Source organism: Sceloporus occidentalis, unplaced genomic scaffold, assembly GCF_023333645.1.
Source record: "Sceloporus occidentalis isolate IW3139 unplaced genomic scaffold, rSceOcc1.0.p SCAF_99, whole genome shotgun sequence".
In the NCBI taxonomy this organism is placed as follows: domain Eukaryota; kingdom Metazoa; phylum Chordata; class Lepidosauria; order Squamata; family Phrynosomatidae; genus Sceloporus; species Sceloporus occidentalis.
In genome coordinates this window covers 3,521,643-3,533,640 of record NW_028317079.1, presented here as the reverse complement: position 1 = coordinate 3,533,640, position 11,998 = coordinate 3,521,643, and the positions used below count along the sequence as shown (strand labels likewise).

At 39.0% G+C, this 11,998-nt stretch overlaps 1 protein-coding gene across 1 annotated transcript; it reads right to left on the bottom strand.

Moving 5' to 3' along the window:
* Positions 1 to 200: 200 nt before the first annotated feature.
* Positions 201 to 4,551, bottom strand: LOC149284122 (ameloblastin-like). The gene is made up of 9 exons (XM_089497133.1): positions 4,498 to 4,551; positions 4,318 to 4,368; positions 3,987 to 4,034; positions 3,760 to 3,876; positions 3,343 to 3,594; positions 2,183 to 2,284; positions 2,061 to 2,105; positions 1,033 to 1,077; positions 201 to 716 (listed from the first exon to the last, which is right to left on the bottom strand). Exons 1-9 carry the CDS (start codon positions 4,549 to 4,551, stop codon positions 201 to 203), a joined length of 1,230 nt encoding a protein of 409 aa, XP_089353259.1.
* Positions 4,552 to 11,998: the final 7,447 nt, after the last annotated feature.

Sequence of the window (11,998 nt, the reverse complement as noted above, 5' to 3'; positions counted from 1 at the left end):
TGGATCATCTATTGACTCTAGTATAGTCTCACAAGTATTAATGTGCCTTGGGGCATAAACAACTTGATAACTAAATGCTTATGCTACATATTTTAATAATGTATAACTTTATCAGCTAACTTATATAATATCAATTGTAAAAAGAGAACACCAATTAGTACTTAGAAGCAGTTTTGGCTTTGCTTAAACTCTATGCACATTCAGGGTTCCTGGAAATAATGATTTTGCAGATGGACATCATTTGGTATTATTGGTGTGTCAATAGCATTATTTGCAGGAGTGACTTCTATATTCATTGCAGGTTCTTTCTGGAAGCCATAGGGTATTGTTTCATCGCCATACGGTGAGAAGCCTACACCTGTATCATGGTTTAACTGTATTGCATTTGGTGGGGTGACACCTGGTGAGAATTTACTTTGCCCTAATGGACTAAAGGCAAAGTTAGGTACATTAATATTAGGGAATACCATAGCTTCTCCTTGTCCTGTTGGGTTTCCCTCCAAAACTGGCACTGGTGGATTCAAACTAACAGCTGTTGGGCTGTCGATTGGGCCCTGAGCAGCTCCCTGACCCATAGGCTTCCCTCCTGCTGCTGGAGAGTCATCTTCTACTGTAAAGTCTCCTTGAAGGGCTGGGTTCTGTGGAAGTCCAGGCCCCATTCCTAGAACTCCTGGATAGAAGGCTTTAAAAGCATGTGCAGCCCCAACATGGCTACCCTGCAATCAACAAAGTAGAAAGATTACACCATAATGTTCTATTACATTTATGTGATTTTTATGTGAATTAATGCGTAATGCAATGTTACTAAATCTACTTGCTCTTTACCAATGACAGCCTACTCTGCATTTGGCCCCTAAGTTTCCTAAATTCCCCTAATGGTAGTTTTAATGTAAATATAGATAGCAGTGCTATTGACATTTATGTACCTCTATGAATTTTGTGCCAAACATTGAAACAATTTATTTCCTCTGTTAATTACTTCTGTGGAGTTTTGTACTAAATCATTTCAAATAATAACTTCAAACTGCTTACCTGCATTTCCTCAGAGCTCATTACCCCAAGTCGTGCTGGAGGTCCCTGTAGGAGAAAGTTATAACCATAAACGCTCTACTCCAGGCAAACCAATGAACTAGGAGGGTTCACCCCTTGAATCTTATAGTTTCTACACCAATTCTGGTATCTCAAATGAATATACAAATTCTCACACAGCCCAGAACTGGCTCCTTGTATTGTAATAATATTACACAGGCAACCTAACGTACTTGTTTCACTAGTATATCACTGAAATCCCTGCATGGATGCAGGTGATTTATCCCTGAATATACTTACCACCTGATAATGACTGGTGTTAGATCCATTTAGTTATAATAAGAAATATAAGAAATGCTGTGTGTAACAATGGTGTACATGCACAAAGTTAATGGTTATGGTTACACACTTTTGCCTCCCTCAGCTCCATAAAAAAGTGGGCTCTGGGCAAGTGATTAGTCTGCCTTATGAAAACGTCAGCCCAAGAGACATTGTTATTGGTTAATCTATTAATAAGAGTCAGGGTTCTTTGTTTCAATAAACACCCTTTTGGTGAACTGTAATAAGTTGTGTTGTGCTATGATTAAATTAGCATTGTTGTTGCAGTAAATTGTGCTGAGTATAACTCAGAAGTAGAGTGTGGAAGCCTATATCATTATAGTAATAATGTACTACAACAAAACTTTTTTTTAACTTTGTAATTTTGTCTGTAAAGAGTAAACTTCTATATTGTTATATGTAGCCCCAAATAGAGTCTTAAGAAGGTAATGCATTATAAAAAAACAAAATACTTTGACGTTGGATTCCTCTAAAAAGAGATGGATAATACACAGAGATAGTCTGCCTGCTTATTGGGTAATGCCATGAAATCTATTGTGACTATTGACATTTTGGTGAATACGCTGCAGGTAATCCAAATGATTTATTATCCAATGCTCTCATGTCCTCATAAACTGTTGTAATGGGCCCTCACGGGAGGCCTTTGCTTTTGTTAGAAAGCTTCTTACAACAAATTCATTCTGATTACTTACCCCAGCTCCTCCACCATACTGCATAAAGACCAGGCCAGGGTATGGCTACAAAAATAAATGAATTAATACATTATAGGTATATGTTTGCTTTTAATAAACTTTACTACTGAACAGAGGTCTACCTGCTGCTGTTGCACCCCTGGGACTGCTGCTGGAATTCCTAGGTCTGGAACAGTTTCTCCTCCCGCACCTTGTTGTAATAATTTGTTCATTATTGTCTGGTACTGGAAAATAAAATAAAATAAAGGAATGTGGCTTTGGCATGCTCTTATGAGACATTTAAAATAGCTGGTTACCTACTGTGTTCAATTAAACCCTTCTACAACTAAATACACCATTCATGGTACTGTGGACAAAATTCTTCTCAGAAATAATTGTTTCATTCAACATTTTTCAGGGAATGGCCATGTGACACCAAAGTACGCACTGATGATCTATTCCCATGTAAGTTGAAAATGCTTCTTAAAAATGTCCGTGTTGTTTTTACAAGATTAAACCTCTTAAAGAAAGAATCCAATGACAAGCCTGCTAAGGTTTCTTTACCTTACATCTAGAGACATCAGTTATGTGTTTGACTAAGTAGGGCAGCACCTACTATTATATACTATGCAGCTATGAAAGATGTGAGGCAATCAGTTCCTTAAAACAGCTTGATGACTTGATGCACGGTAGGATTTTCTCACCAAAAAGGAAAACATTTAATTTATTCTAGAAATAGAAACCAGCAAAGTAGAAGTAAACAAGCTCTATCTTGCAAAATACTTTTTCAGATGTAGGCCACTTGATCGCCTGTGAAGAACAGCCGAATTTTACTTTCAAAAAGCTAATGCATCTGCTGAAACATGTGCATTGGGGATAGGCTACATCTTTTGTATATCTGCAGGTCCAATGAAGCTGGCTGCTGTTTTGGGCCTGGAGGATCATTGTGACTGGAGCCAGGCTGATAAACTGGTTACTTTACTGTTAGTATTTTATCGGAAACCTTAAGAGTATCGACTAAGATACAGGTTGTAGTATTTAGCATGTGTTATAATGTTGATACCTATTTTGATTTGGAACCTTACCAACAATTTACAAATATCAGTACGCATACAAAGGCCCAAGAACCAGCTCAAATGTTCAAATGATAAAAAATACAAAACAGCTACATTTTAAAGATAAATATGTTTACATCTAGTTACTAAATTCATTAACATGCTATTGGTGAGGTAATTTTTTAAAGAATGGTATCTTTGGGCCCAGAAGAACTGTATATTGACATAATAGCAAAGACAATGATTACCATATACAATGCTACCGTTTGGATTTGACCATCTGCCGGTGTCCCTCTTTGAGGAGTTAGTGTAGAGTCTGCTTGTTGCAGATTTGGAAAACCCATGGGCAGAAAAGGCTGGTGCAGAAGCTGTTCTGCTTTGGAAGGAGGAGATGGCGGCTCTTGTGGAACATTCTGAGCATCTTGAGTTGGATTCTGTGGTTGAGGTGGTGCCTGTGCTCCCGGCAAAGGTGGAGGATGTATAGGTAAGGCATATTCAAACTAAAATTAAGCAAGAAGAATTGGCACAGTGAATTATATAATGAGTAACAAAATAAACGGTAAGTAAAAATATGTGTAATGAATCACAGTTGAAAAAGAGATTTGAGTTTTCAAAGACTAAAATCTCATTCACTTGGTCTATATATACAGGTCATAATCTGTTACCTGCTGATTGTCAAGAAGCTGTGGCTGTTGATGAAGCCATGGATATGAGGAATGTGGCGGAAGGAGACCATGCAGCCATAATACTGAATAGGGATCATTATATCCAAACCTTGAAAGCTGGACATATTACATTTTTAAAACATAGGATCAACATATATGTCCATATATCAATGTGTAATGTAAAGAAGGTTTAACCAAATGAAGTACATCACAAACAATTACATTACCTGGGGGAATGCTGTCAGTTTATCAGCTGCTTGGAGGTTTCTCATACTCTAATGGTTTAAAATATATAAGATAAAAAGATATACCGTAGTTTAAATATTTAAAATAATTGAAATGTACATGTTGCTATTTCTCTGTGTTTTCAGAGGTAAACGTCTTAGAATGCATTGTAATTATGATTTTTGCCTCTATTAAAAATGTTACATTTTCTCCATATAGGCTAGACTGATTGCCTTCCTTCTCCATTGTTCCTCTGTCATTAAATAGTGTCCAGTCTCTCAGCATATACCTCTGATAAGCAATGTTGCCATATGTTAAAATTTAGGCATTTACCTCAAGGCTCACGCTGGCCAAGCCATGTGCCCCAGGTACTTGAGGATGCATCTAAGGAATAAAAAATGTGTTAAATACCACTAATTGTTGAGCTTTTGTGCATCTATCCATTTATTACACTATAAGTTATCATGCAGAAAATATTTTTGGCAAGTTTTAACTATGGACAGTAAGACTTACCGGGTAGGCGATGACTGAACCCAACAGGCAGAGGGTCAACAGAATTTCTTCCATCGTTCGCAGCAGATTCTAAAAAGGAAACATAAAACACATTGTTTGTAAGCTTACAGGAGATTGAACTGTAGATTTCTTACAAACATGACAAAAATTCATGTTGGCACGCAAAGAAACCAACTCCACGTATGATTTTCAGAAGTACTTGCCTTGGATTTCTTCTTCAGCTCACTTAAGATAGTGAGAACCTGTGTGTTTTCAAGAAGTTAAAATCTGTTGAGCTTTATTCTTTGGATAAAATTTAAGTCAAGTTTGAGTCTCCATACAGCCAATCACAAGCAAGACACCTACAAACCTTTATGTAATTAGTTCAGTAGATTTTCCTGCATACAAAGCATTTCACACAATCTTATTAGCTTTAATTGCACATTGAAATCTGTACCAACATCATTTTCTCCTTGTAATGTGCATTTTTAAAGTCCATAATTTTGAAAGAAGAAACAAAACATGTTTTTTTAGTTTTAACAAGTTTATATGTATTATATATATATATATATAATTGAACATATCTTAACATATAACATGTAAAATACAACAAAAATAAATGTAAATGTCATTGTGTGTTCTACCTTGCAATTTATGGAAATGTCACATTAACAAGTGTAATTCTAGTGGATTTTGTATCAGTCTGAAATTCCCAATTGTTGAGTAATTACCGTATTTGCTCGATTATAAGACGAGGTTTTTTCCAGAGCAAATGCTCTGAAAAATACCCCTCGTCTTATAATCGGGGTCGTCTTATAATCAGACCTCAAATAGGTCTGACTATGAGACGACTAAGATCCAGATCCCCCGCAGCTGCAGGGGACCTGGATCCTCCTGTGCCCCCCCCCCCCACTTACCGGTGGTTCTGAGTCCCCGGTGTGCAGCCGGGGCAACGTGTAGATATCTACGCGATTCGCCCGGCACCGGTGCTCTGATCTCTGACAGCTGGGGAAGGTCTGCGCGATGGACGCAGACAACCCCCGCTGCTAGCCACACCTCCTTCTTGCTGCAGCGTAAGTTCGCGTAGACATCTATACGCTGCCCCGGGTACATGACAGGGGAGTCAGAAGCACCGGTAAGTTGGGGGGGGGAGTGTTAAATGGGGGCATAAGGCATTTCTGGAGGCAGAGTGCTCTGTGAAATGCCTTTTAACCCCCTTAATGCCACTTTGCCTCCAGAAATGCCTTTTCAACTCTCTATGCGCCACTCTGCCTCCTGAAATGCCTTCCACCTCCCTATATGCCACTCTGCCCTATAATATGCTTATTAACCCCCTTAATGCCAGAGTGGCATATAGGGGTATAAGGCATTTCTGGAGGCAGAGTGGCACATAGGGGGTCAAAAGGCATATCATGGGGCACAGTGGCATATAGGGTTAAAAGGCATATCATAGGGCACAGTGGCATTTAGAGGGTTAAAAGGCATATCATGGGGCACAGTGGCATATAGGGGGTATAAGGCATTTCTGGGGGAATTGTGCATAACTGGGGGGGCAGGTTGGAAAATAGAAGGAAATAAAACCAAAATATTTTTCTCAATCATAGCTTTTATTAAAAAAATATTTTTACTGGTAAAACTTTTTTCCTATAGGGTCGTCTTATATTCAGGCGTTTTCTTTTTTTCCTAAATTAATATTCAGATTTGGGGGGTCGTCTTATAATCAGGGTCGTCTTATAATCGAGCAAATACGGTATTATTTACATGAAAATAGGGCAGGCACTGGTAGACAGAGACATCCAGGCACGTGGATTGTCATTGGTGAGACAGAATTTAAGGTCGCATCCCTGATGGCCCGATGGCCGCCTAACGAGGGCAACCAGCTTACAGCTTTGGCTCTTGCACAATGTGCAAGGAAAAGTTTCCTCACACAGTGTGTTAAAGGGGTGCAGGAGGTTGAATGATCGATTGAATAAATGAGTGAAGTGTTTAGTAAGAAATGGCACAGACAGGCTGTTTTGGGGCAGAGATGGCAAAGGCAGGCGGTTTAGTGGCACTGACAAGCTGTTTGGGGACAAAGATGGCACAGACAAGTTTGGGGAACAGATAGCACAGACAAGCTGTTTGGGGACACATGTGGCAATGTGGGATTTGTTGCTTGCAAAGCCAGGACAATTTTCACACTGGAGCCCTGATGTTCCTAATTACACCCCTGGTGTGGCGTGTGGGCAAATGAGCTCGACCACGCAATAAAATATTTGTGACTGGTGTCCAAAGATTTCCAGGGCTGCTTTTTATTCCCAGTCCAGCCCTGTTCCACAGACTGTTAGAACCATTGATCACAGCCATAATCATTGAAACAGTCCCTCCACTTCATGCCACAATTGTTTTGTCTTCTTCTATCAATCACTTGTTTTGTACACTTCTAGACACAGTCCCTTCCCGCTCTCCCTGCTGAAAGAGCACCAAATGAATCTTAACGAATATTCAGAGTCAACGTTTGTTTTAACTTGTTTTTTTGTTGTTGGTCCCTTCTTATTTTTGGAGATTTCTGCAAATGCACAATTTAGGTAAAATTTGTTAAAAATTATTTTTGTACAAGTTCAAATACCAAATAAAGTCTAGTCAATGGCTCATCTGCCTCACAAACAGTTAGACACACAAGAGCCCTGTCATCTAGTGGATTAATTTGGTTTCTGTTTAACAGACATCGTCTGGCAAGTTTATCATGATCATATGACTGGGTTCTGAGACATAATAATAATATGTTATTTTTGGTCAGGTTAATCAGGATACTTAATAATATTTGATCATATGCAGTTAGTATTTTCATTACTAAGCAGTCTTGTTGCTAATTACCAATGTGTAATAAAAAAATGAACTTGACATTACTAAATTTGCTATTCTGTCTTTATATCGTATATATTTGGTGCTTTGTAAAGCAAATGAAGGGTATGAAGGATGGTTTTAGACAGTAACAAAGCTGGATCTTCTTGGTTATTTAGACATAATATCACGTATGGCAATAATACGGATCTGAACAGACAAGCTGACATTGTGCCTACTAGAATAGATACAATCAAGCACAAAAATAAATCAATACTACTTTGATGTATTTTACCTACTACTGGTTTTATCTACTACTGTACAAGCCTAAGAGTTTACATATTGGGGTATTCACTGAGGGATTTACAAATCTTAACATGCAAGTTCATCATGCTCCTGAATTCAATGAGGACTCTCAAATAAAACATGCAAGACAGATAACGGACAATAAGAAAGTGTGATCCAAGCTAGTGAATTCACTCTATAGTTGCCAAATGTAAAGTGTTGTATTGACTTAACAATAAATACTAATTCTAACAATATGTTTATCAACAAAGGACCTGTGTGGCCTATGTGAATACAGGTGCTTTCTTTCAAAATGCAGCTTATGAGTATAAGGAAGATAGTTTGTACTCTTCTCAGATGTTCAGAGAACATTTAACTTAAGTGAGTGGTTGTGTTTGTCTGGGTATGTGTGTGAGTGTAACATAGTTCATAAGGTTGAAAAAAGACCAAAGTCCATCAAGTTCAACCTATATACATATTGTGTCCCTACTGTGTTGATCCAGAGGAAGGCAAAAAACCCTTATGAAGCAGATGCCAATTGCCCCATACCAGGAAGAAAATTCCTTCCCGACTCCAAATATGGCAATCAGAATAAATCCCTGGATCAACGTTCTGTCCCTATTAATCTAATATCCATAACTTGTAATATTATTGCTTTCAAGAAACACGTCCAGGCTCCTTTTGAACTCAATAAGAGTTTACCATCACCACTTCCTCTGGCAGAGAGTTCCATAATCTCACCGCTCTTACTGTAAAGAACCCCCGTCTGTGCTGGTGTAGAAACCTTCTTTCCTCCAGCCGTAGAGGATGTCCCCTTGTTATAGATACAGTCCTGGGTATAAATAGGTCCTGGGAGTGATCTCTGTACTGTCCCCTTATATATTTATACATAGTTATTAAGTCCCCCCTAAGCCGTCTTTTTTCCAAACTAAATAACCCCAATTCTGATAATCTTTCTGGGTACTGTAGTCCTCCCATTCCCCTTATTACTCTGGTTGCCCGTCTTTGAACCCTCTCCAGCTCCACTATATCTTTCTTGTACACTGGTGCCCAGTACTGTACACAGTATTCCATGTGTGGTCTGACTAGTGACTTGTACAGGGGTAGAATTATTTCCTTGTCGTGGGCATCTATGCCCCTTTTGATGCACCCCATGATTTTATTTGCCTTAGCAGCAGCTGCCTGACACTGGTCGCTACAGGTAAATTTACTGTTAACTAAAACTCCTAAGTCCTTTTCCATGTCAGTCGTCCCCAGTGTTTTCCCATTTAATACATATTCCCAGCCTGGATTTTTCTTCCCCATGTGCATAACCTTACATTTATCTGTGTTGAACCTCATCTGCCACATCCCAGCCCAAGCCTCCAACCTATGCAGATCCATTTGTAATCGTGCGCTGTCCTCTATTGTGTTAACCACGTTACAGAGCTTAGTATCGTCTGCAAAGATTGATACTTTACTATGCAATCCCTCTACAAGGTCATTAATAAATATATTAAAAAGAATAGGACCCAAAACTGACCCCTGTGGTACCCCACTAGCAACAGTCACCCACTCAGAGTATGTACCATTAATAACCACCCTCTGTTTCCTATCACTGAGCCAGTTACTTACCCACATACACACATTCTCCCCCAGCCCAAGCATTCTCATTTTATGTACGAGCCTTTTATGTGGCACCGTATCAAATGCTTTGGAAAAATCAAGATATACGACATCCAGCGATTCACCCCGATCCAGTCTTGAGCTCACCTCCTCATAAAAGCTGATCAGGTTAGTTTGACAGGACCGATCCCTTGTAAACCCATGCTGATATGGAGTCATACACTTATTTTCATTGAGATACTCCAAAATAGCATCTCTTAGGAAACCCTCAAACAGTTTACACACAACAGAAGTTAAACTAACAGGCCTATAATTCCCCGGGTCACTTTTTGTCCCCTTTTTGAATATTGGCACAACATTTGCTATGCGCCAGTCCTGGGGAACAGACCCTGTCACTATAGAGTCCTTGAATATTAGAAATAGGGGTCTGTCTATTACATTACTTAACTCCCTTAGAACGCGGGGGTGAATGCCATCTGGACCTGGTGATTTGTCTATTTTGATTTTTTTTTTAGGCGGCACTGCACTTCTTCCTGGGTTAGACAGGCGACATGTACTGGGGCATTTATCTCATCCTGCTGTATATTACCTGGCATTTCATTTTCCTCTGTGAATACAGCAGAGAAGAATATATTTAATAGATTAGCTTTTTCCTGATCCCCGTCTATAACTTCTCCCTCATTACTTTTTAAGGGGCCAACGCTTTCATTGTTAACCTTTTTACTATTTATATAGTTAAAGAACATTTTGGGGTTTGTTTTACTCTCTTTGGCAATGAGTCTTTCTGTCTCCAATTTTGCTGCTTTTATCTGATTTTTACATATTTTATTTTTTTCCCGATAGCTTTTTAGTGCTTCCTCACTGCCTTCCTGTTTTAGTAGCTTAAATGCCTTTTTTTTGCCATTTATTGCCCCCTTTACATTTTTATTTATCCACATTGGTTTTCTCTTGTTCCTGACTCTTTTATTCCCATACGGTATGTACCTTTCACAGTGAGAATTTAAGATATTCTTAAAAATCTCCCATTGAGCGTCTGTACTCTTGTTTTTGAGGACATTTTCCCAATTTACAGTGTTAAGGGCTTCTCTTAGTTGATCAAACTTTGCCCTCCTAAAGTGCATAGTTCTTGTGGCTCCTCTAAGAGTTCCCTTATTGAAGGACAAGTTATAATGCATCATATTGTGATCACTATTTCCTAGATGTCCCCTGACCTGCACATTAGTTACTCTGTCAGGTCTGTTGGTTAATATTAAGTCCAGTAGGGCGCCCCCTCTGGTCGGGTCCTGTACCATTTGGGACAGATAATTATCCTTACTTATAGTCAGAAACCGGTTTCCTTTATGAGATTCACAGGTCTCGGTTTCCCAGTTTATGTCGGGATAGTTAAAGTCCCCCATAATAACCACCTCATTGTGATTAGCTGCCTTGTTTATTTGCTTTAATAATTGATCTTCTGCTGCTTCCATTATATTTGGTGGCTTATAGCAAACCCCGATCAGTATTTTATTATTTTTCTTTCCATATATTTCTACCCATAATGACTCCACATTATCATTTCCCTCACATATATTCTCCCGCAGTGTGGCCTTTAGGCTGGACTTTACATAAAGGCAAACTCCTCCCCCTTTTCGTTTTTTCCGATCCTTCCTGAATAGACTATACCCCTGTATGTTAACCGCCCAGTCATAGCTATCATCCAACCATGTCTCTGTTATACCCACTATGTCATAATTTGTCTGGTGGTATTAGTGTAAGTGTCTCTGTACATGTGTGTTAGTGTGAGTCTCTGGGTGTATTAGTGGTTGTCTGGGTATGATCGTGTGTGTGTCTGTGTGTGTCAATCCATGTGTATGTGTTAGCCTATAAGTGTCTGGGTGTGTAAGTGTATGTGGGTTGGTTGTGTTAGTTTGTGTCTCTGTGTGTGTTAGTATGAGAATGTGGGTATATTAGTGTGTGTGTGTCTCGGTGTTAGTGGGATTGTCTTGAGATATTAGCATGTTTGGGTGTGTTATTTTTATATTTTTAGAGTCTAGGTGTGTTAGTGTGAGTGTGTGTCTGTGTTATGTGTGTTAGTGTTTGTCTTAGTGTAAGTTAGTGTGAGTATACATGTAGTGCGTGAGCATCAGGGTGTGTTAGTGGTTGTTTTTGACTGGGCATGCTAGTGTGTGTCAACGTATGTTAGTGTGAGTTTCTGTCTTAGTTTACGTGGTTGTGTTAGTGTATCTGGTGGTGTTAGTTTGCTGTCAATTGTTATATCCTTAATAACGTAATAATGCAATGACCATTTCAATATGTAACTGATGCTTTTATTATGCTGTCTGCTAACCGTTACAAAGAAAAACAACTGTCAACTGTCTTTTTATGTACCTGCCAGCCCCGCCCAGTTGATGACATCATGCTTGTATCGAAGCCAATGTCATCCCATCCAAGCAGGCAACAAGCAAACACTGCAGGCAAAATGCGTCAGTTGCTGTCATGCTTATGTACCAGGAAGTGGAAGAGACACAGATCCAGCCGTTTCTGCAGGAGCTTTTCATGCAACGCCTTCAGCAAGAATACCACATGCAATGGATGAATTAGATTGTTCTGAAGCTGTTTGTGTGAGTCTCAGTGAGCTGTGCTCAAAACTCTGTTTTGTAAGCATATTATTATTTTAATATTTTCTTTTTGGAAAAATAAATACTCATCTTTTATGGGAAGTGTTCAGAGTCTTTCATCTGCACCATTAACCCTTGGGAAGCATTATATATTAGCATTTTATAATCTATTCCATGTGTGTGAGATTCCTTGAATTTCCTGAATACATTTA